This window comes from Cryptotermes secundus, unplaced genomic scaffold, assembly GCF_002891405.2.
Source record: "Cryptotermes secundus unplaced genomic scaffold, Csec_1.0 scaffold724, whole genome shotgun sequence".
Taxonomy (NCBI): Eukaryota; Metazoa; Arthropoda; class Insecta; order Blattodea; family Kalotermitidae; genus Cryptotermes; species Cryptotermes secundus.
Genome location: NW_019727403.1, coordinates 228378 through 253848, shown reverse-complemented (window position 1 = coordinate 253848; position 25471 = coordinate 228378). Strand labels below are relative to the sequence as shown.

Below are 25471 nucleotides of genomic sequence, written 5' to 3'. Positions count from 1 at the left end.
AATTAAAATACAGATTTCGATTCCTGTTATCTCGTACACGAAGTACGTTTTGTACGGCAGTGTTGGGCATGCGTTTTCGTGTTGTTGATTAACCAATGAAGAAAGCAGTCTTCTGGGATGTGGCGCCGTGTAGAACTTGTGTTAACCGACGTTTCGGAGGAACGTATCGCATCCATCTTCAGGGTAGAAGAAAATTCGCGAGCGAGGAACCAGCGTGAGCAGGTGCTAACAGACTAATGTCGAGTCGAATAAACCCAGTTGTATAAGAGCAGGAAGAGAAGAGAGAGGGGCTACATGGGAAATCAGTAGAGAAGCGAGGGGAAGAGTTTGGGGAGGTGGGCCAGCAGGTAGCAGGTATTATTTTATTGCTAGTGGGGTGGGACTAAGTCCCTTGTACTGCGGCCACTTCTGGCCTATTCTACCAGCCCCAGATGATAGGCGAGGGTGATTGTGGAGCAATTGGTGGAATGAAGATTGGCAGGGGAAACCGAAGTACTCGGAGAAAATCTTCCCCAGCCCCACTTTGTCCACCACAAATCCCACTTGACCAGACTCGGGATCGAACCCGGGCCGCCGCGGTGGGAAGCCAACGACTAACCGCTTGAGCTATGGCGCGACCCAGGTAGCAGGTATAGAATACCTAATTAACCAACATCGGATGGCATGAATGTTAGGCAACTCATGTCGATCTTCAGTATGTTGGGTCACCTATGTCGAAACCGATAACTGTCTCTATGCAAATAATATCCCAATGCAAGAGCTATTCTTAAGCTTCGATGCAGATAGTCAATATTTTATTTCAGAACCAATGCCTCAGTAGCAGACAAAGTATTACTAAGCGGTGATTTTTTAATTTGGAAATTACATATAAATGTCAGTCTTTTAAGAGTTCTGACGATGGTGTGTAACACTCAGAATTACCGGGTCTCTGAACTTTGTCCGTTCTATAAAGTAGAAAACACAACGTTTCGGAACGTTGATCTATTTCCGTCCTCAGGTGAACGGTGGGGGGAGACATCTACTCAGTTTTGATTTCTCAGAAAGATCTAACGTCAATCACTGCTGGAATATCGGACGATGGACAAAGCCCAAAAACCAAGTAATTCTGAAATATGAGTCTTTTTTATTTTCCTTCTATCCACTTTTTTGCGACACAATTATGATTGAAATAATCATTACAGACTCTTGAGACAGGGAAGTTATTATTTGAAATTAGTTTTCTTAAGTAGAGACTAATAAAAAATATTTCAAATAAAAGTTATAAACCGTAATGAATTTTACATTTTATGTCACTTACTAATTATGCGTAGGAAGAGCCGTTTCCGACAAGAATGTAAATACAGGGTTTATACTGTAGCAATACGGGCCAAGATCAAGTATGACCAACGACTTCTAGTATAAAATCCAAATTCATTCATTCATCAGTAATCTGTCAAGACGACAGGTCCACAGTCTCTTCCAAAACAGTTCCTCCACTTGATGCGATCTAGAGCTTTCTCCTTCAAATGAAAATATCCTCTTCTGTCCCCAAGGTCATCCAGCATCTTCTTACGTCTTCGTCCTCGTCTTCTGGTCACTTCTATCCGCCCCTCTATCTTTCCTTCAATAACTTCATTTAGGAGGCAATTACTGCGTAAGATATGACCAATCCAATTAGCCTTCTGTTTTCTTATTTCGTGTAGGATATTCCTCTGCTCACTGACTCTAAATAACACTTCTTCATTTCTCACATAATCGGTCCAACTGATCTTCTCCATCCTCCTCCAGCACCACATTTCGAAGCCTTGCAGGTGTTTCTGATCTACTTCCCTAAGTGTCCAAGTTTCAGCCCCATACAAAGTTCAATATTATATCCGCATAATAATTTCGGAGATGAAACTTTCTGACCATCAGACCACCTCACCTTATGCCTCCATTTTATGCAATTCGTGGAAAGAACGCGCTAATACTACACGCTAACATGCCCGCGGGTGTAGTCCCACAAGGACAGCAGGCTTTGAAGCTAAGGATAATAAGTAGATTCGGTCCCGTCATAGATATTCTAACCACACACAAGAGTCTTGGCATGTGGTAGGAGAAGCAACTTGCAATTCTGAGAGAGGAGCTGGTTCCTGAACAGAGTTGCCTGTTTCCTTTTGGAACATATCCACATATGGCCAATGTATTATTATTATGATTATTATTATTATTACTTATTGATTCCTTCTTGAAACTGCGGGAATGTCATCCTCGAATTAAATAGAGACAAACTTGGGTCCTATCACAATGCACAGGCTGTCCATAAAAGAATTCAAGCATTTCAATTGTAGAGATGTATGATTGCGACAAGATAAATAAGAAAACAAATGGGGTCATACAAATGACAAAGTAGGGCCTACATTTCGTATTTTGATGTATTTTTTTCAGCATAAGTTTCATTTTTAAAACTCGCGCATTCTCTCTCCTGCCTTAATATGTACAAACACAGAACAAAATATATACCGGTATCAGAACAAAATCGCCTCTTCTGGCAAAGAAAATATCCACATGTCAGGGACTGTAAATAGGACATAACTGTTGCCGAATTTCGGATTATAGTGATATGCATTTACAACCACAAAAAATGGTAGGTAATAATTTATTCTTTGAAGGAAACGAAGATTAAGTCAATTTGTATTCAGACTTGCTATAAATTTAGGCTATTAAAATTTTTAGGAAAGTCTTAATAACTCAACAGGAGTGCGTAAAATATTGTGTGGCAGTCCCTAAATGTTAATTTTCTGATTAAGTAGATGGATGGAAACTGACAGATTTCTTAACCTCTCCTTTCACTAGACCTCTTTTAATTAAATTTCTTTCATTCATTCCCTATTTCTTTATTTACTTTCGTGAAGAACTAGAAGTGCAGTTAAGTTGGAAGCCACAACTACATTTATGCAAGATGATCTGGCGCGCACGGGGCAATACGGGTTGGAATAGGCAGCGTTACAAAGGGATGTCATATCGAAATAAAATACCAAATTTAATAACAAGTTATAAAATGTACTCACAGTAGAACAATTCTGAACTTTCCGCTACGTTATAGCCTCTAGACATCATTAGAAACCCATTACTTTAATTGCCTAGAAAGCAGCAAGACCTAGGCGTACGGAAAGTGTATATTGATCCCGAAATATATATTCACTCTCCATTTAAATATTTTTAAATTGGCAGTGGGTAAACAAACAACGCACAGATTTCATGTGGAGAAGTTCAATCTCAAGATATTAATTGAAGCAGAGGGTAAAAACAGCATCGGATTGAAATCTCAAACAGGTTCGCAATTTGGGAAACTTAGACGCTGAAGTGGACTTTAATAGAACCCCGGAAACTATTAGAGAGAATAAAAAAAAAGGGCAGTCAAAGAGAGTCTAGGTTATTATGACCTGAAGAAACATAAGCCACGGTTAGACGAAGGATACTCAAAATTATTAGACCAAAAAAACACAGCAAAATCGCAATGGTTAAAGGAACCAAACACAATAAACGGGGATAATCTTAACTATATAAGACGTGAAACCAGCAGGCATTTCAGGAACAAAAAGAGGGAATATCTGAAAGACAAAATTAATGAGCCTGCAACGAACAGTAAGAACAAAAACACTATTGACCTGTATATAGGAATAACTGAATTTAAGAGGGGTCACCAGCCTAGACGTATCTAAGTGAAGGATAAGATTGGTGATCTGCTTGCAGATTCCCCACAACATTTCGAATGGGTGGAAGAATTATTTCTCTCAGTTATTGAATTTCCATAGTATCAGTGATGTTAGGCATATTGAAATATATATACGGCTAAGCAGTTAGTATCTGATCCTAGTATTTTTGAGGTTGAAATTGCTATGGGAAAGTTCAATGAGTACAATTCGCCAGGTAGTGATCAAATCTGGCGGAAATTATTCAAGCAGGAGGTGAAACATTGAGAGTCTGAGATCCATAAACTCATTAATTCTATTTAAAATTAGGAAGAACTGCCTGTCTAATGGAAGGAATCTGTTACTGTACCAGTTTACAAGAAGGACGATAAAACTGGCTATAGTAATTATCGTGGGATATCAGTGTTATTAATTTCATATGAAATTATTTGGGATCATCAGTGTGGATTTCAACGTGGCAGATAAACTACTGATCAGATTGAAGAAAGTCGTCTTCTGGGTTTCGGAGGAACGTCGACCAAAACGAAGAATACACGGCGCCTAAACCCAGAAGACGACTTTCTTCATAGTCATCGCCGTGAAAACCTCAAAACTTACATAGTATTCCTCTATGGGGAGGCTACCCATCGACGCATTCGTAGACTCGAGACGCTGCGTACCAAGAAGTCCAAGCTACTGTGCAACCTTCCCTTCCTCCTTAGATGCAGAGACCATGGCATCATACCTCACTGCTACTGCTCTCTGCATTCCAAGCCATTCAACTGCTCTGAAGATGGACGCGATACGTTCATCCGAAACGTCGGCCAAAACGAAGAATACACGGCGCCTAAACACAGAAGACGACTTTCTTCATAGTCATCGCCGTGAAAACCTCAGAACTTACTGATCAGATTCTTTTTGCATTGGTCAGATACTGGAGAAAAAATGGGCGTACAAAGGGGCAGTGTATCAGCTATTCACACACCTCGAGAAAGTTCACAATTCATTTAGTAGGGAAGTACTGTACGGTATTCTTATACCTAACTAGTTCCTACGAAACTAGGTAGGCTGATTAAAATGTGTTTAAATGAAACCTATAGCAAATTCCGTATAGGAAACATTTGTCTGATAATTTTCTTATCCTGAATGATCTAAAACAAGGAGATGCTTCATCGCCACTGCTTTTCAACCTTGCTTTTGTATATGGCATTAGGAAGGTCCCAGAAAACCATGTCAACTGCAATTAAATGGGATACATCAGCTGTTGGTCTATGCCTACGATATGAATCTGTTGGGTGATAATTTAGATACCATAAAGAAAGACGCAGGCTTTAATTAACACTGCTAAGGATGTTGATCTAAAGATAGACACAGAGAAATCTAAGTATATGTTGTGGTCTTGTCACCATAATGCAGGGTAAAATAATGATAGTCAGCAGGTGTTTTGAAAATGTGGCACATTTAAGATATTTGGGAACGACTATAACAAATCAAAACATGATTCAGGAGGGAATTAAGAGGAGATTGAACTCGAGTAATGCTTGCTACCATTCAGTCCAGAACGTTTTGTCTTCTCGTCTGCTGTCTAAAAACATATAAATTACGTAGAACATACAGAACTATAATTTTGTTTGTTGTTCTGTATGGGTGTGAAATTTGGTCTCTGATATTAAGGGAGGAACATAGACTGATGGTGTTCGAGAACAGGGCGCTGAGGAGGATATTTGGATCTAAGGGGGCTAAAGAGAAGAGAGGTTGGAGAAAACCGCATAAAGAGAAGCTTCATAACTTGTACTCTTCGCCAAGTACGTGTATAATTAGAATGATCAAGCCGAGAAGCATGACATGGGCGGTCATGTAGCACGAATGAGGGAGAAGATGAATGCATGTAGGATATTGGTAGGAAAGCCACTAGGAAGACCAAGATATAGGAGAGTGGGTAATATTAAAATGGGTCTTAGAGAGAGGGTATGGGTTGGTATGGACTGGATTGATCTGGAACAAGATAGGGACCAGTGGAGGGCTTTTGTGGACGTGGCAATGAATCTTCGTGTTTCATAAAATGTTTTGAAATTCTTGAGGAGCTACACAACAGACGGCTTCTCAAGAAGGGCTCAGCTCCATGGACTTAGCACAGTATACGATTCGTGTATATTAACACTATGCAAAGAGGATGTTGCCTTTACCTGGAAAGCACTACCAGAAGTGGCGAGTTGGGTGAACCGCATATGTTGAATAATGAGAGGTGGACCCGACAGGGGGCCAGTTACTGAGGGATTTCAAAATCTTGGAGACACAATCCCAAGATATAATACATACTGTGGAAAGTCTGTCCGGAAACCTAGAGATGTCAGTCCATCTATCTGCGCTGGTCATATGGAATGGAAAGTTTATTCGACTCAGAGCATATATTGTTTGAATTAATTTCCAAGTAAGTATTTCAAAAGTCCGGTTTTCTTTTGCTAGAAGTAGGGAGGCAGGTCTACAAAGAGAAACAGAACTCTACCTTTCTAGAGGTTCCCGGATTTAAACTCGATACAGAGTCATGGAAGATGGATTATTTGCGGTTACTAGCAGCGAGGGATGCATGGGAGAAAAACGGATTGGAAACAGGGTTTGGTGGGAAAGCTGGAAGGAAAGAGACCTCAAGAAAACCTAGATGTAGATGGGAGGATAATATTAAAATCCATCTTAGAGAAATAGGGGCGGGAAATATAGACTGGATTCCTCATTCCCAGGACAGAGACTAGCGGCGGGTTTTTCTGGACACAGTAATGATCTTCAGGAAATTTCTTGAGTGGCCGAACAACAGTTGGCTTATCAAGAAGGACTCGGCCCAGTGGAGTTACTTTGCAACGAGGGACAGTACTGATTGGTACTAACATGAGCCGTCTGACTTCTTCGAAAGGGGGTGGGGGGAAGAAGTAGGGGCATGCAGTTCGCGGACGGACATTAAAAGGGAGAAGCAGCGGCCCAGTCGTCACATAAGAGAGAACGGGAGTAAGCAGTCAGGTTCAAGGAAGCCATTTTGGACGGTTCCTTTTCATTCGAGGTCAGGTGATTCAAGGTTACCTAGTAGTAAACAGAAACGGAAGAAATCTACGTGTCGACAGAAGCTCGTGTTTCTGGGTTAATAGAGAATTAATTGGAATTGTTCTAGAAAAGATCATAGAAGGTTGTTTTCCGGTCATTAGTTCCGTGAAATTTCAGACGTTTAATTACTGAAATATATTGAACAAAGAATACGGGTTAATATTGTTGGAAGATAAACTGATTTAGACAGAGGATGTCCGTGACTCTGAGAAACGTGCTAATCAGTGACGCTGTAGATTCCGCTTGCGTGGAGCTGTTGCAGAGTCATGGCATCAACGTCACCTGCAAGTACAAACTGCCTAAGGACCAACTGCTGCAGGAGATAAAGGTGAGTCCGGTAAACAACTATAAGATCCATATTTCCTGCTTGTAGTGGCAACACTGTCACTGCGCTTAACATTGCGCCTTGACGACGTATGGGGCTGTGGAAATAAAGCTTCACACATGCTAACTCCCTGGAGCTGAGCCCTTCTTAACAAGCCGCCAGTCGCTCAGCCACTCAAGAATCCCCCATTTTAGGGAATCCGAAGGTTCACAAAAACCCTCCACTGGTCCCTATCCTGAGCCAGATCAATCCAGATCAACCACCCAATCTTATTTCTCTAAGATGCATTTTATCCCATATACATTCCCCTTAGCTTAGGTAGTTTATTCAGAGAATCCGTTTAAGTTGAGCCCCTTTGTAACACTTGTAACAAACTTATTTTTTACGGTGAGGAGTTGTTAGCCCCATGCCCAACCCCCAAGCTGGAGGGCCACCCCTTGTCGGCTGTCCGCGACTGCTTATTCCATATGTTCGTAGCTACCCTCCACTTCCAGACGCCGTCTCCTCCATCCGCAACCTGAGGATGCGCCATGCCGTGGTGGCAAGGGCCCACTCAACACGGTCACATTTTCTTAACTGTGGAATTGATGGAGATGAGGGGGCATCTCGACGTTCCAGTTTTATCGCTGTTATGCACTGAATGTGAGGCATGGTGAGTCTCAGAACCAGTCTGGACCGTCTGGACATGGTGTCAGACATGTAAACTTCTCCCCTTGCTGGGAGTCGAAACTCTGTCTCCAGTTATTACCCAGTCACTTTACTTGCTGAGCTGTCACTGCTCAGTTATGTACCTTTTTATTCGCACAGTGTTTTCGAAGAAGAGTCAACAAAGACATACGTATATATATCCTACTGACACAAATGTGGGTCCCTTCGCTAAACATGTACACTGAAACCGTCCTTAAATCAGTAAATACATAATGGCGACCAAAGTATTTGTCAAAAATGCGGCGGAGAATGGACTGCGAGACAACACAGCGACCTACACAGTGTCAGGTAGAAATCGGTATTATGGTGCGTCACATGGCTCTTTGACGTCAGAGCTCGCTCTAACCGCATTCCTAGAGATCAGTTAACACCACTCTGACGTGCTTCAGTTCATCGGTAATCCTACACCTTTTTCGAATGATACAAAGTTCAGTGTGGTCAGCATTATCGAGTGCTTCTGACCCAGAAATGGCGGCCAAGTTAAAAATGGCACGGGTTTATTTTAAGTTTAACGCCTTAACACACTGGGAACGTTATGACAGTAGTCACAATGGAAACAAACAAACTGGAGTTGTGACCGTCCTGTTTATGTAGGTCGAATCAGTTTTTATTTATAATTACTGTATAACGTCAGTCTGCTTATTTGTATGCATAGGTTGTTTTACGTTATTTACCCTATTTTGAAAAAATAAAAGTAGGCTTGTGAAATCACCTTGCTGTCTGTATGTGTGTTCCCCTCTACCGTTGCTGGGCAACTACTCGGCAAACACGTTCCCGCTGCAACGAATAAACGCAACAATAGAAGAATTTTTGGGAGCTTCATTTTCTATGCGGCCCATCTCGCATCGAGGGTAAAGAGGCGATTAGTTCTTCACAGAAGGGGCTTTATACCGCCTCTGTAGCTGAAATTCTTTGTTTAGTTATAGTTTAGTTAACAACGATTTCAGTAGCTCAAGTTACGGAACATCGATGATTACTGAACTATTATTTGGAAGGTATGTGGAAGGACGAGATCGTGGGCTACTTTGTGGTACTATTCCTGTATATTCCTGGAGAAACGGAGGAAAATCACGAATATCCTCAGTCAAGATAGCTGATCTCCGAGCCAATTATCAACCCCAGACCTCTTGAACACGAAATAGGGGTGGTAATTACTCGAACCTGATATTCGGTAATAGGAAGCCGAAAGAATGCGAGGATATACAAAACCTTAATAGAAAAGAAAATGACGCCGCTTCTTCTCTATGACGTCAGAATTTACGCTTCTATGTTATGAACTTCTCACAGTATAATATTTCTGTTTACGCGCTCCTACACCAAATAATGAAGCACTCACGGGAAGTTTCGAGGTAAACAAGTTCCAAGCCAGTCTTCCTGTGCGGAGAAATAAACACGAGTTTTGTAACTAGCGCACGGTACTGTGAGGTACATGATATCGGTCGAAGAGAAACAGTCACATGGAAAGTCAGTTTACCTTTCTAAGAACCAGTCAGTCGGGAAGTCGGTTATGTACTGAATGCACGAGCCAGCAAATCTGAAACAGTAAATAGTAAATACATACGACATGCGTATCATAAAAAAAGTTTTATAAAATATCCTACGCATACATTATTGCATGCAGTCCTCGATTCAAAGAGAAGAAGTAGAATTTTCGTAAAATCTAAACTGGAATGTAGATACACAGCTAAAGTAATCAAGCACTTCAGTTAAAGAGGTAGGAAATTTCTCGCTAACCACTCAAAACATTTACGGCTTCAAAGGCAGGCGTTGTGACTTCCAACACCCTTATCCTCTGACAAATCCTTTACCATACAATTGTCACAAAAATAAAAAGAATACAAACTCCGTGGCCTGTAATCCACAAGCGAACTATACTGACCGAGTGACCGCCGCTTGTCATTGAAGTTAGTGCAAACCTTTGCGAATAGAGGGTGTCATGTGGTCTGCGCAACGGATCCCCAAGGCCGTTAATCTCGGTTTCCTAGACCGGAGCACCTATTTCCTTGAAATAGCTCCTCAATTATCTTCACGAGGCTGAGTGAACCCCGTTCCAGACCCATTACTTCTCAGAAAATCTGGTAGCGCCGGGAATAGAACCCGAGACCACTGGATCTGTAGCAAGGAACTCTGACCACTAGACCATAGCTTTTCGAATATCGATTTTTAATATGGTGTGACTTGTCATTGTTGTTCCAAATTATTTGAACTGTACCACCTTCTCAAAGAATCTGTTAGCTAGCCCTTTGTCGTGATTTTGCCCTGAGGAGACAGCAACATACGTTTTCTCTGTTTACTTCGAGACCAACCTCCTTGATAGCGTCAATTAAAGTTTATCTGTTTTTCTTTATGGTATCTATATTATCACCCAGTAGATTCAAGGTCTATATTTAAATGTTGGGATAAGATCGAAAGCTTAAATATCCCATTAACAAATCTTTGACACTGAAAATAAAGAGAATTCTAGGAAAACAGTTACGATAGTAATGACAGTAATTTCCCATTATGAAAACTAGTTCACACATGTAGGACTGAAATTGAATGGGACATATCAGGTGTTCGTCTATTCAGATGACGTAGATCTACTGGAAGATAACATATATACCACGAAGAGATTCACAGACGCTTTAACTAACGCTATTAAGGAGGTTAGCTTAGAAGTAAACACAGAGAAAACTAAGTATATGTTGCTATCTCCTCGTCAGAATTCAGGGCAAAATCACGACAAAGAGTTGGTTAACAGATCTTGTGAAAAGGTGGTACAGTTCAAATATTTGGGAACGATAATGACAAGTCAAAATTTGATTCAGGCGGAAATTAAGAGGAGATTGAATTCGGGTAATGCTTGCTACCATTCAGTCCAGAACCTTCTGACTTCTCGTCTCCTGTCTAACAACGTAAAAATTAAAATATACAAAACCACAGTAATGCTCGTGGTTCTGTATTGGTGTGAAACTTGGTCTCTGACATTAAGGGAGGAACATAGACTAAGGGTGTTTGAGAACAGGGTGTTGAGGAGAATATTTGGACGGAAGAGAAAAGAAGTGACAGGAGGTTAGAGAAAACTGCAAAATGAGGAGCGTTATAACTTCTACTCTTCTCAAAGTATAATTCGAATGATCAAGTCAAGGAGGATGAGGTGGCCAGGGCATGTACCACGAATTGGGGAGAAAATGAATGCATGTAGAATATTGGTGGGAAAGCCAGATGGAAAGAGACCACTGGGAAGACCAAGGCGTAAGTGGGTGAACAATATTGAAATGGATGTTAGAGAGAATAGGATGGTTTGGATTGGATTGATCTGGCTCAGGATTGGGACAAATGGAGGTGTCTTGGGAAATTCTTGAGGAGCTGTACAACTGGCGGCTTCTCAAAGAAGGGCTCAGCCCCATGGAGTTGGTCGGTTCAGATATATATCCCTTTGTACACCGAACGCAAAACCCACGACCTTGCAGTGGTCATATGGATGAACTTTGCAAGACCCAACTAATGCGGTCCACCTGTAATGGTCTCTAAGGAGAATTGCATTCTGCTTGGCGACATCAGTACCTCAGCAAGCATGTAGTTACACTCATTAACGTTCGAATAAAAAACAGAGTGGACACATATCTTGCTCTGTCCACTTGACAACCGGTTTTAACCAGATTCAAAGTTCATGCAACAGCTGTGACTGGTACACTCGCGTACTATCCACGTTAAAGGCGGAGTCCACAATCTCGGCTTTACAACTGAGCTCATAATTATGTAACTGAGGAGAGCCTGTCATAGCTTACGCATGTCGCGGCTAGAATTACGAATTCTGCCATTACTCATTCAGAAATCAGTTTAAAGGAAGGATTATTAGAGTACAATCTGAACAAACACGTGTCTCTTGTAGGGAAGTTCCGACATTCGAGGAAACATTGTCTTGCATGTCAAGTTCTGTTGTTGCGTTAAGTACCATACCTAATATCCTGTTCATATAATCTCTCTAGTGTCTGTATAACGTGTTACCTGCATGCTCTGCCAGCATTCGTTTAACTCTCTATAAGACGAAGCTCGTGCAGTTAATATTTTGAAAATAGTTCTTTCCTCCCAGAAAACACACTTCTCCTCCATTACAAAGACCAGTTGGTTAGTGATGTTTATGAAAATGAAAGCTGTTTCTTCCTGAGAGCAAAACGAACTTCACATTTTCTTTAGACGAAATGTTGCGTTATTTAATGTGAAAGCATACGGTATGCGTAGTTACCACTGCCCTATAAAGTGTTGACATGAGCCTTATCAGTTAGAAAATTACACCGACAAATCTGTTCTTCAGGGAGCACGTCGTAAAGAAAAGAAAAGATTTTGCAAGTAAACGCCAAGAGCCAAAAGAACACACACGCCCTGAATGAATACGTAATTAGATATTATAAAGAGGGAAAGGATCACTTATAATATTAAAAATTATTTTACAGGGCAAGTTATCACCCATTTTTAATTACAAAATCAGTAACCAATCTTAGTATTTAAAATTCGTTCTTACATCCACTTATCTCATTCACTGAGCTTGGTTCGGACGTTTTCACCGTGCGGCCACTGTACTCGGCAAAATATAGGCCTGCGTCTGAATTCTATAAAAATATACGGATTTAAATTTAAAAAGTCGCGTGTAAGATCTAAGGTGGGCATTGATCGCGTAATTCCTTAACTACATTTTCTGACACAAAACACACTACTTAGAGCGCTGCTAGTGATTTCGAGACGGAAATCTCACATTCAGATCCTACAGAACAAATTAATTTTATAATTAAGAAATAATTCCCACTTGCAAATGAGCATGCCTACCTCCAAATCCACACTTGTATGAATCATGTTCCCAAAACTAAGAATCTCCTTGAAATGGTCTAATTTTGAATCCGACCGCCTCTGTGGATTCGTTGCGCTGACCACGCGACACGTTCTATCCGCCCAAGTTGGCATTAACTTCGCCGACAAGCGGCGGTTGCTCGGTCGGTATAGTTCGCTTGCTGACTACAGGCCACGGAGTTTGTTTGTATAATATGGCCGCGACTTAATGATCTTTCGTATTAGCGGTAAGCTCTGTCAACCCCGAAAGACTCTACAGTGACGTCAGCTCTGCCTGCCTCGAAATATTACTGCCCGAAAATCACGTGCTAGTTGGGCGCGCAGTCAATTGTGTTTTTTATTGTAACCACTTCTTCACTACCACAGTGTTCTTGATTGCATTTTCACACTATGACATGTGGACATAAGCAAACATCTGACAGCAGTGTTAGGATTCTCTCGCTCGATTTAGGGGCTGCTAAGGCACTTACATATAGGCGGGACCACGGATCATTAAATCACGACTTCACTGCGAATGCAAGAACATGTAGTTTATTTATTCCTAAGTTTCGCTACCATAGTGTACACATTGTAGATACCAACAGATATTTACTAAGTGCAAGTCACATCGAAAATCATAAGAAAAAAGAAGCTGCCGGTATACTAGATATTATATGTTTCAGAACTATGATGGGCTGATAGTGCGTTCAGATACCAAGGTGACAGCTGATGTATTTGCAGCTGCTGCAACTCTCCGTGTAGTTGGTCGTGCAGGCACAGGTGTTGACAATATTGACATTGAAGCAGCCACAAGAAAAGGTGTGATAGTGCTCAAGTAAGTAACACTGCTGAATCATACCATGTTGTCAGTGTTCATATGACTTAGAGGTCTTTTAAAGTGTATCTATGATTATATATAATCTAGGAATGAAATTAATGTTCCCTTGTTTTTTTTCTAGTACTCCTGGAGGGAACTCAGTCAGTGCATGTGAGCTGACATGTGCTCTGATATCAGGTTTAGCAAGGTCAGTATAATAACGGGCCCAAAATCTGTTTTCTTTAATGCTGCCAGCATTCTATAGTTCATACAATTTACACTGAAAATAGCCTTTGTGTAAGCACTGTGCCATGGAGGCATACAGGGACAAAAGGTAAAGCTTGATACATTTTAGATGATGGCAATAGATGGAGCACAGTAATCAGCTTCACACTCTAACTACATCATCCCATGGGAAAGAACACCTACTACAGCACAATACAACGCTGAATGCACCCTAGATCCTTCTCTATGTGCCAATACAAAGAAAAATTACTGCACATCCTGGCTAATGGAGCTATAAATGTTAACACTTTGAAAAGGAGTACACTTCTTTGCTTATTTTTCCAATCCTCTAGATAACATGCTCAATTTTAATAGTTAATATACATCCATCTACTGTTCTAAACAGTGGATTTTATTGAGTTTCTTACAAGTTTTGTAGGACTACTTTCACCCTTTAAAGCCCAGTGGTTACTGTATGAACCACCTCCTTTAGATTCTGACACTCTACATTCTGCCCACAGAGTGTATTTGTGTTTTTATAGTTCTCACAATAAACAGAAATTGTTCCCCCAAACAGCATTGACCCTTTAATCTTTGTAGCAGAGATGTAACATGTTTTCTATGAGGTACAAATTGAATTTTTACATTTTATTTAGAAGAAATTCAGTCTTTAATAAATTAATAGGATTTCAATACATTGACATGTATAAAAGCAAGTAGGATTGTACTTGTGGTTGCACTGCATGCTGGTTCTGAACCACGCAACACATAAATCTGCAACCTACCAGACTGTAAAGTAAAATCAGGTAATGAAACTCTGATACTAATTATGATTACAATATTTCCTTACTCAGTTATAGGACAGGTTGATTAGAACTGGAAGGATGGGTTGTGGTAGTAATAAATTCATTCAAAATGCAATTTTTTTAAAGATTTGTTGCCAAAAATAATTTTTAACCATATATAAAGTGATATGAATGTCACTGCCACTACACAAGTATTTGTGTCACCATGTTCTTATTAGCAGTTGTAGGAAATAAGAATGTATGAGATTTGGTTAGCTTCTAATAGCATAACATCCATAGTAAATTTTGTGAAAATATCATCTGGCTTGAGCATTGAAATCGCTTGTGCGTCCATGCAGATGCAGACACATACACGCACACACAATGAACTTGAAAGCTTACTTCAACAGTCTGGCTTGATAGACTAGAAGTGGAAGGCCCTTTTTTCTTAATAATCACCGTTTTCAATGAAGGCTTAGAGAAGAACATTATGACAGTAAATGTATCTCTCTATTATACAGGAATGTAGCACAAGCCTGCCAGTCTCTCAAAGAAGGGCGCTGGGATAGGAAGCTGTACACAGGATCAGAACTATCAGGAAAAACCCTGGCTGTGTTAGGCCTTGGTAGGATTGGACGTGAAGTGGCTACAAGAATGCAGGCATATGGCATGAAAGTGAGTGAACCGACATATCTTGTGTTTGAAATGCAGAGACTTAGGTGTAAACACTGGTAGCAGCAACTTTCATCAGTAATACCAAAGCCTGTCACTGGGCACAGTCCTCATCCAGTACCATTAAGATGATAATAATTACACTAAAACTTCTATGTGGGTCCAATCTCTCAAGGCAAACACTAATGTAGTACCTTACTTGCCCACTTTCTTCCATATCTTTTCTAGGTCTTCATTCACCATCACCCTATCATTCAATGCTATACAGTCTAAGATCCTGACAGCATAAATAGATGGTGTTTAAAACATACTATGGGAGATATCTGAACCAAAAACAGGAGAATGAACAAACTGCATAATTACGAGGGGCTACCCAAAAGAAGCCGAACTTATTTTTTTTTAACTTATTTATTCAAATTTTAAGCACAAACCTTCAATCCCCTTCAAAGTACTCTCCACTTACACTAATACACTTGTCTAGTCTTTTATTCCATTTTTCAAAACATTGTCTAAATTCATCTTTTGAGATGCTTGACAGCGCCTCCGTCGTTTTTTCCTTTCATGTCTCTTTTCATTCGAGGAAACAAAAAAAAGTTGCATGGGGTAAGGTCGGGTGAGTATGGAGGGTGAGGAACAGGGGGCATACATTTTTGGTCAAGAATTGTTGTACAGACAGGGCTGTGTGAGCAGGGGCATTGTCATGATGGAAAAACCAGTCACCCGACTGCCACAAATCTGGCCGCTGAGCTCCAAGTCACTCCCGACAGCTCCACAATTTCTTCAATGATCCGTCGTCGATCTTCCTTGATGATTTCACGAATTTTTTCACCATTTTCATGTGTTCGGGCCGTGGAAGGACAACCAGAACGGGGTTTTTGACATTTCACCATTTTTGAAACGGGAAAACCATTTCCCCATAGCATCATCCTTGTACGCCGTTTTTAACATTTCAAGAGTTTCTGTTCCACTTTTCCCGAGCAAGAAGCAGAATTTCACTGCCGCGCGCTGTTCACGAAAATCAGCCATTGCAAAAACAACGATCACACAAAACAGTTGTCACTATAAACTCTGCCGAAACTAGTCCTTACCTTCTGAAGCAACGGTAGTCGGCTTATCGACTCAGGAATGTTAGCTCTATGCGCTCATAGCGGCAAAACACGGTACTACAAAAGCTCTGCCCACAAAAAAAATAGTTCGGTTTCTTTTGGGTACCGCATCGTATAGTTTCATACTTCTCACTCTCCCACAAACATTATTCCCGTGATAAAATAAGGGGATGAGATAAATAGGCCATGTAGCATATACTGGGGATATGAGAAATGTATACAGAATTTTACTCAGAAAAACTGAAGGGAAGAGACAACCTGGGGGATCTTGGTGTGTATTGGAGCATAATTATTATAACAGATCAAATAATCAGTCAAGAACAACTGTTCATCACATCTTTAGAAAGAGAAGAATGGAGTTCCATATGTTGTGCCCTGATAGGGGGCATTGACTGTACTCACCCCCTATCGGACGTCCGTGAATATTATCACTTAACCCATGCTGTGGAAAACATGCTTCACTAGGAGGGTCACAAAAACTCGAGTTCTCCAAACAACAACAAAAATGGAATATATAATCAAATTAAAACACTTATACACCTCTAAATTAAAAAAAAACACATTAACCCACCAAAATAATTTGAACCAGAAGTTCTAATAAGCCATCAGTGACCCGACCACGGGCAAGTACTCACTCGCGCTATACATGATGCACATGAAAAACACTGGCGCCATCCCAAGGTTTTCCACAGGCACACTTTGCTTTACTCATCCATTTCTGGCAACTGCTAGAAACAGAGTGCCTGAAACGGCCTGTTTTCCCAATTCCAAGATTCAACTTTTTTCCCAAGTTGTGAAAGCTGCGCGTGCAAAATCCCTGAGGTCCGCATCTTGCCGGACATGCCTTGTCGCGCGAAGCGAAACCTGACCGGGTCTTTCCACTGATGTGTAAACAGTCATTTCTAAAGACAATTATATCGACTGCCAAGGAATGCGAAGAGTCAGCCGCGGCTGTCTCCACCACGCCTTCCGGCCAGCCGTCTAACATTTTAACCTAGGCACACAATCTTACAAAAATTATACTTAATAACTAATGAAATGGGCTGAACACATAATACCCTGAGTATCCACACCAGCAGATCAACATATCGATATTGATTACATGATCCTTGATAAAATAACAATTTTTTATTTGTTAGTGCAATAATATTTAATATTTTTCTTCTCTAGACGATTGGTTTTGATCCAGTGGTTTCTGCTGAGTCTGCTGAACAGTTTAATGTAGATAAATTGGAACTGGAGGAAATATGGCCCCTTGCAGACTATATCACTGTCCACACTCCACTTATTCCACAGACAAGAAGTGAGTGTAATACCTAAATGAAATATTAACATTGTATAGGTTCTTGGCAAACAATATGCAATTGGGACCAACAGTAACTAATCACAATAGCATCCCAAAGGAGTTAAGAGAAGGGGAATGGGGAATGTTTGCAACTGCTCAGTAAATAATCTTGTATCTTCCAATATCCTACTAAACACCTACAGACTAAAATACATAAAACTGTTGTTTCTACTTGTCTTAGATTGTAATGGAATTTTGTTTTGTGTCCTAAGGGAAAACAGAGACAAGGGGTACTTAGAAGTATAAAAACTAAATTTAATGCAAATGCAGTTTGCTGAAAATTATTTTGATGATAGTAACTTCAGGATATTTAGGTTTAAGAGATATGTATTTGTAATTCTTCACCAAATCAGCAAAGTAGGAAATGGTTGGGATGCTATTAAAATGTAACTTAAATAAATAACTTGTGAGGTAGTGAACTGGCTTCAGTCAGCTCAATGGTGGGGTCTTGTGAACACAGCGATGACAGTGAAGGTTCCACCAAAGGCAGAAAATTTCTTAATCAGCTGGGTGATTACTGGTATCTGCTTCTCTAGGACTTTTTCATGAAGTGGTGAATTAGTTATATAAGACTTAGGATAAGTTTCACCGTCTTACGTGCAATGTGTCCTTCAGAAACTTGTTTAAAAGTTTCTTACATCACACAATGCGTCTTTTTAAACCTTGTTTAAAAGTTTAAAAAGACACATTGTGTGATGTAAGAAACGTTTAAATAAGTTTTAGAAGGATGCATTGCATATAAAACGAATCGGTGACATTTGTTGAATAATAAATGATGTGCGACAGGATGCTACAATATAATATTATGAAGTGTAACATACTAACATAATGTTTTCAAGTACGATTTTGGGAAGGGGAAGTTAATATTCAGTGTAATTTCAACAAGAAAGGCTTAAAATGTTAAAATGTTAGCATGAAACTCTTGACTTCTAATCTTAGACATTTTTATGACACATTTCTGCCAGATGCACATCACAGTTTTGTTGTTGTTTCAGATTTAATAAATGAGACAGTACTGAATAAATGCAAGCATGGAGTGAGAATAATTAATGTAGCAAGAGGAGGCATTGTAGATGAAGCAGCTCTACTTGATGCACTTAAGGTATGTACTTCTTGGTACTGAAAACAAATTATTAGTTCTGCACACTAGCCCAATAAGAACAAGAGAAGAAAAAGGGTTTACAAAAATAATTGAGCTCTTTTATGAATATGAACATATATGTACCAGTACACAAAGTATGCTCAACAGGAGCCTAACAGTGGACCAAGATATACCAAAATGAAGTTCTCTTACAGGTTTTAGTGTATACGTCCCTACCCTCCAGTATAAAATTTGGAATAATGCTGGAAAATGAACATAAGGTCGTAACCTTCACCTTATATGATAATTATGCATTCTCTGCAAAGGATGAAATTTGTCTAAAACGTCTTTGAATGTATGCAGCCTTGATTAGGCAACCTTACAGAAGAAAAGTCCTGTGTGTTCAATAGTATCTACAGTATGACGATTTTGGTTTCCATCATACATCATGATTAAAATCTAGTAATTTGTAATGATGATGAACAATCTGTGTCACTACCTGAAGGTGATGCACCCTTTAAGATATTTCAGACACACTATAGACGCCATACTCTTGAGATTCAAGCAGATGGCAAATAATTTTGTTATTGAACTGAAGTTGGAACAATTTGCTGTAGGATGGACGATGCGGTGGAGCGGCACTTGATGTGTTTTGTGAGGAGCCACCAAAGTCTGCCATCACTCTGGAACTGATCAAGCACCCTGCTGTCATTGTAACACCCCACTTGGGTGCCAGCACAAATGAAGCTCAACAAAGAGTAGCAGTGGAGATTGCTGAACAATTTGTGGCACTGGCTACCAACTGTTCTGCTGCTGAACGGGCTCGTTATGTAGTGACAGGAGTGGTCAATGCTCCTGTACTCGCTGCTGCCATGATCCAGACCAATGCACCTTGGATTTCACTGGCAAATGAACTGGGCAAAGTGGCTGCTAAAATTATTCAAGGTGCAATACCTGGGACAAACATATGCATCAAAACTAGTGGTGAGCATGTTCATTGACTCTTGATTTACTGAATGATGCTTTCTCAACTACTTAATTTGCATGATATATACTTGCCTTATTTCTAAATGAGGAATTGGAAAGAATGTAGAAGGAAGCAGTTGTGGCATATTTTAACACATTATCCTAGAGGTTTCATGGTGATGCTGTGAGAAACCATGAAAACCATCAGTCATGATTATCTATTTACAGAGATTGGGATCTCTTGAAAATGCAGCATCATGTACTAACAACTCTACTGTTCAGAAGACCTCAGTGAATTCATGGATAGGCCAAGTTACACTGTACCCTGTTGTATGGGGCAGTCATTTGTTTAGGCTTGGTTCTGTAGCCATCTTGCAAATTGTTTCATGTATGGAGTGACTATAGACAGGTTTGGATTTACTGAACACTTGGTGAACATTTTTGCTGTGCAAACACACTTGTTTGTGAAGAGGTTACTTAGTAACGGCTGTGGTACATTTCCTTAGGTTGCAGCTGTTGCCCTGCAATAGGTCTACATGCTGAAGTTTCCTTTTTTTAACAGCTATTGCTTGACATGTTGCCTGTTTCCTTCTGTAGCTGGAAGTACTTCTGTGTAGCCCTGTGCTGGTTTCTGTGTATTTCAGGCAGTTTATTTTTTCATCAGATTATTTGATTGTTCCTTATTTTAAGCTCGATATTTTGTAACTCTATCAGTATTATTCTATAATTGTTTTTTTTATGCCGCATCACATGGTACCTTTTGTAGTGTTGCTACTTATCATCTGCAAACATCTGTCCATGCCAACCCTATAATTTCTGGTCCCCATTTTCTCCTTTCTCTGCTGCAGTTACTATTGGTTTTCATTCTTCGCTGCTTGTTGTCCCAATATCCCAGCACATCACAGGGGAAGCATGCATACCCATGACAATTCAGGACTGATCGGTTGAGCCCTCCTGCACTCCACACACCAAGGATGGCTCACTGTTATGTTCAGTAGTCAGATACTCTTGTTTGTTAGATTATGCAATGGTCCTGTATCAACTGCTGAAGCTGTTTAGTGTCATTCATCATAACTCCTGCATTCTGACAGCAATGTAAATACATATAAGTAACACACCCCATGTAATGTTGTCTATAGAGTCCACAGTTAAAAATAATTTTAGGTGAATCTGAGGTCTTATGAAATTCTCTCTAGATGTTGAAACTTCATATCCAAAATGTACATGTTATACTGAGTTACACAGCACCTAGTATACTGGTATTATTAAGCATTTTGCTCCCTACATGCTTGTATTAACCCTAAGGCAATATATATATACATATAAAAAAAGTAGAGCTATCCCTGTAACAGGCCCTGGAGGCCAACAGGGTTATGAGAGGTCGAGGCTCTCACATTTTATAGACCATCAGCTCACAGATGGCAGTAGGGTTGTCAGCCTTGAGCGCCGGCAACCTTTTACCCCCAGGAAGATTCCTGGTACTAATTTCTGTTAGAGGGCGCGTCAACCCTGGGCCATAGTGTGGCTGGAAGGATTAGGTCAACTGAAAAATCCAATGGCCTCATCAGGAATCAAACCCGCAACCTTCCAGCTTGTAACATAGTGCCTCAACCAACTATGCTACCACGTGCTCCAAGGCACTGTATGTAGAAAACATTAACCAAGCAATCGTAATGAAATCTAGACGGAAATTGTTTAATTTTACTGTTGTAAGGGTTACTCATAACAGCAAACTTTCACTGTATTCAATATTCACCTAAGAATTCTATATTTATATCTTGTCAGGTTCTGGTATGGAGAAAAGAAACTTCTTGGGTACTGCAGTTCTGGTTGGGATGCTGACAGGGCACACTAAGAATGGACTTAATCTTATCAATGCCCCAGCCCTCGCTAAGGATGCTGGAATTGAAGTGTCTCAGTCCCATGAAGGCCATAGTGATGTGCCCACAGTCACTGTGAAAGTGTCCCAGGGCAAGAGCATCTCACATTCACTGCAAGGTATGTTAAAATGTTCAACAGCAGTTATCTCATCAGTCATGTCCTTTACTATGCAGTATGATTACATTTAGTTGTACTGTGTTCAACAGCTATCATTCCACCAGTCTGTTACACCGTATGATTATTTTCTGAAGCAAAACAGACCACTGTAGGTCACGGTGCAAGGGTCGAGAAGGCCCACCCCTTATACATTCATCATACATGATTATTTTTGTTATATTGTCCTGCAGCTCTTATTCAACAAAACATGTCCTCTGCGATGCAGTATAATTATGCCTGGTCAGCTGTTATTCCCTCAGCAATGTCCTCTATTATGCAGCATAACTGTATCTGATATATTGTTTAACAGCTTTATTTCACTAATAATGTCCTCCAGTATGCAATATAATTACTTATTCATTCATCTGTAATCTGTCAAGATGACAGGTCCACAGTCTCTTCCAAAACAGTTCCTCCACTTGATGCGATCTAGAGCTTTCTCCTTCAAATGAAAATATCCTCTTCTGTCCCCAAGGTCATCCAGCATCTTCTTACGTCTTCTTCCTCGTCCTCTGGTCACTTCTATCTGCCCCTCTATCTTTCTTTCCTTCAATAACTTCTTTTAGAAGGCAGTTACCGCATAAGATATGACCAATCCAATTAGCCTTCCGTTTTCTTATTTTGTGTAGGATATTCCTCTGCTCACTGACTCTAAAAAACACTTCTTCATTTCTCACATAATGATCTTCTCCATCCTTCTCCAACACCACATTTCGAAGCTTTCCAGGTATTTCTGATCTACTGCCCTAAGTGTCCAAGTTTCAGCCCCATACAAAGCGATGCNTTACTTTTGTTTTCTCCACATTCATTTCCATGCCATAGCACCTTCCAATTTCAATTAGTCTATCAATCATGCCCTGTAGCACAGTTTCTTCCTTAGCCATTAACACAAGGTCATCTCCATATTTCACAGTTTGAATAATTTGAAGCCTCCAAGCACGTCCAGAGCTTCTTTGGTAAGGCATTCGCTGTACAAGTTGGACAAAATTGGTGATAAACAGCATCCCTGTCGAACTCCTCTTCCAATCTTCACAATTCTTGTCTCCCCTCTGTCCAGTCGCACACTAACTTTCTGATCCATGTACAATTTACTAATCAATCTTCTTTCACGCCAATCGATACCTGTTTCCTTTAGGATCTGCATTAATTTGGTCCAATTTACACGGTCAAATGCCTTCTGCCAGTCTATAAAGCAAGCACACAGTTCTTCATCTATCTCCAAAGTTCGTTCTGCTATAATTCTCATCCCAATTGCATCCCTGGTTCCTTTTCCTCTTCTAAATCCAAACTGATCCTCTCCAAGTATATCCTCTATTTTCCTTTCGATTCTTCTTTTGAGTATCTTTGCTATTATCTTTGCTGTATGTGCAATAAGGCTTATTGTGCGATGGTCGCTGCATTTTGTAGCTTTTGTCTTCTTCTTTAAGGCAATCATTGTCACTTCTGTAAAGTCTTTGGGCCACTCCCCAGTTTCATATATGGTGTTTATTAGTTTTGTCATATATGTTAACATTTGGTAAATTTTTTACCAGCTCCTATTCCATCAGTCACATGCTCTGCTGTGTAGTAAGATTACAATAGTTACATTGTTCACCTACTGTTTTTGTGCTTGTTGTCTCATCTGTTACAGTGTAATTACATTTGTTGCACTATTCAAAAACTGTTGTTCTATTCTTCCCAGTCATGTCCTCTGCTGCATATGTTTATTACATTGCTCAATAGCTGTTATTCTACAAGTCATGTCATGTCATGTGTTTACAAAATTCAGATGATTAAATCTGCATTTCTTGTGAAACAAGACCACTAGTGTTACACTCCATCTACCATGGAATTGAGGGTATGTCATCATCAGTTAATGATGTAGGCATTATTAGGCAGTTCCTAGTTTGTATTTTTAATGTACTTCGAGTGGGAAATTAAAACATACTTACACACACGACATTCCTTCACTAAGGGTGTCTAGAGAAGGCATGAAATACCCTGTAGATGGACTATACCAGGTTTTCATATAGACTGACACTTGAAATACACTTCAAACAGTGCTTATTTCCCTTTCATTTTCGTAACCAAAATTTAATTCAAATTACTATTTAGATGTGTATTTCAATATTGCAGGAACTGTTCGAGCAGATGATCTACCATATTTGTTAACCATTGATGATGCAAGCTTCGGACCAACTGGTGTGCTGCTAAGTAATAACATTCATCTCTTCCAATGCCAGGACCGCACAACAAATTTATCTGCTATAATCACACAACTTGCATCCAAGGGTGCCAACATTTCAAGTGTTGCAACAGCAACTGGCAAGAATGTGTGGGTTGCTGTTAGGACTGCTGAATTCACACACAAAATTTCTGTTCCTGAAATAATTTCATTTTAATTGCCAACACAAGTCAAGGAAATTAACTTCTGCTATGTAGGACTTCACATACCACAAATTGTATATTCTTGAAAATTCAGTGGTAATTTACATCCCTACCAGTCCATTCTTGCAGACTGAAATGTCATAAACAATGTGTGTGTTAAAAAATGACATCCTCACTGATGAATTCACCTTTTCCATTGGCATAAACTTTCTATGAAAGAGTGACAAACTATAGAATGTGTACACTTACCAACTTCAAAATGTTTCTGTTGTAGTACCTATAATCACATTTGTAATTTTATATTAACTGAATGTGTCACATAACTTTAGCTCTGGAACAAGCAAGAGTTTCTCGAATAAAAGTCACACAATATCAGAATAATTTGATAGAAGATTGCAAGCAGTATGAACCATTAACTACAAATATGTCAAAAATACTTTCTAATCAAGGAATTGTTGGTTACACAGTGTTCCTGAAGTATATTGGTTTATTTTGCAGGTTTTTCATCTGAGAGACAAATGAAATTAACTGTGAAGTTATTCATGCTTAAAGCCAGTGAACAAAAATCATGGCCCGGTCTAAAACGATTCAATAACAAGTATTTTTTGTGTACTGTGCTGTCCTATTTATCACTTTATAGTTATAAACACACTTTCATGTAATTAAGGATTATTACTATCAAGTTTTGTATGACAATATATATGTTGCTGTATTCTTCTCTAAATAATAAAATATGTTTAAACAGTTGTAATAAGAGACTGGTTTTGACTATATATAGAAATAAAACTTAAATCTAAAGCACAACCTGTAACAGAAGAAGAGTGTGAATTAAACTGGGGGGGGGGGACAGAATGGTAAGGTAGGGAGGCACAGATGAGAAGACATTAACATGGGCCTTCATGAAACGGTGTGGACTGTGCTGATCTGGCTCAGGTCAGAGTCCAGCGTGAATGATGTAATAAACATTCAAGTTCAATAAGAAGTTGAGAATTGCTCAACCTGTTGAGCTCACTAATCTTTTCCAAGGATGCCATAAAACTGAAAGTGTCAATACAAAGAAATATTGAAAAAAATCATAATACATGATGCAGCTATGGTTTATGAAAGAATTTGGTGGTTCTTGTAATGAAGCTGATGCAGATACCGACATTAAAACTGCATGAAATGAAAATTTAATATCACGTAATTTTGTACAGTCTACAATGGTTCAACAGCCACAATGTGATTCAGAACCACTTTATATAACATTTAGCTGTTTCATTATCACAATGTCAATATACAGTAAACAATATCAAAATAAAATCTCCATTCTCACAAAGGTTGCAGTAAGCTGCAAAAATTACCACTTTTCTCTCCTTAAGTTTATTGACAGTCAACAATATAGAAATTCCACACACGAATATAACAAGGCACTGCTCAATTAGAGGCCAAAATATGACTCAGATCTCTCTACACATCAGATAAAATAACTCAAGAAAATGATTA

The 25471-nt window shown here is 39.7% G+C and overlaps 1 protein-coding gene across 1 annotated transcript; it reads left to right on the top strand.

Annotated features, from left to right (window-relative positions):
• The first annotated feature begins 6626 nt into the window (after positions 1–6626).
• Positions 6627–24740, top strand: LOC111864735 (D-3-phosphoglycerate dehydrogenase). Its single transcript, XM_023852224.2, has 9 exons — positions 6627–7074; positions 13269–13420; positions 13545–13610; positions 14934–15087; positions 17361–17493; positions 18531–18637; positions 19234–19600; positions 21368–21580; positions 23735–24740. The coding sequence occupies exons 1-9, from the start codon at positions 6940–6942 to the stop codon at positions 23998–24000; spliced, it is 1593 nt and encodes a 530-aa protein (XP_023707992.1). The 5' UTR covers positions 6627–6939; the 3' UTR covers positions 24001–24740.
• The last annotated feature ends 731 nt before the right edge of the window (positions 24741–25471 follow it).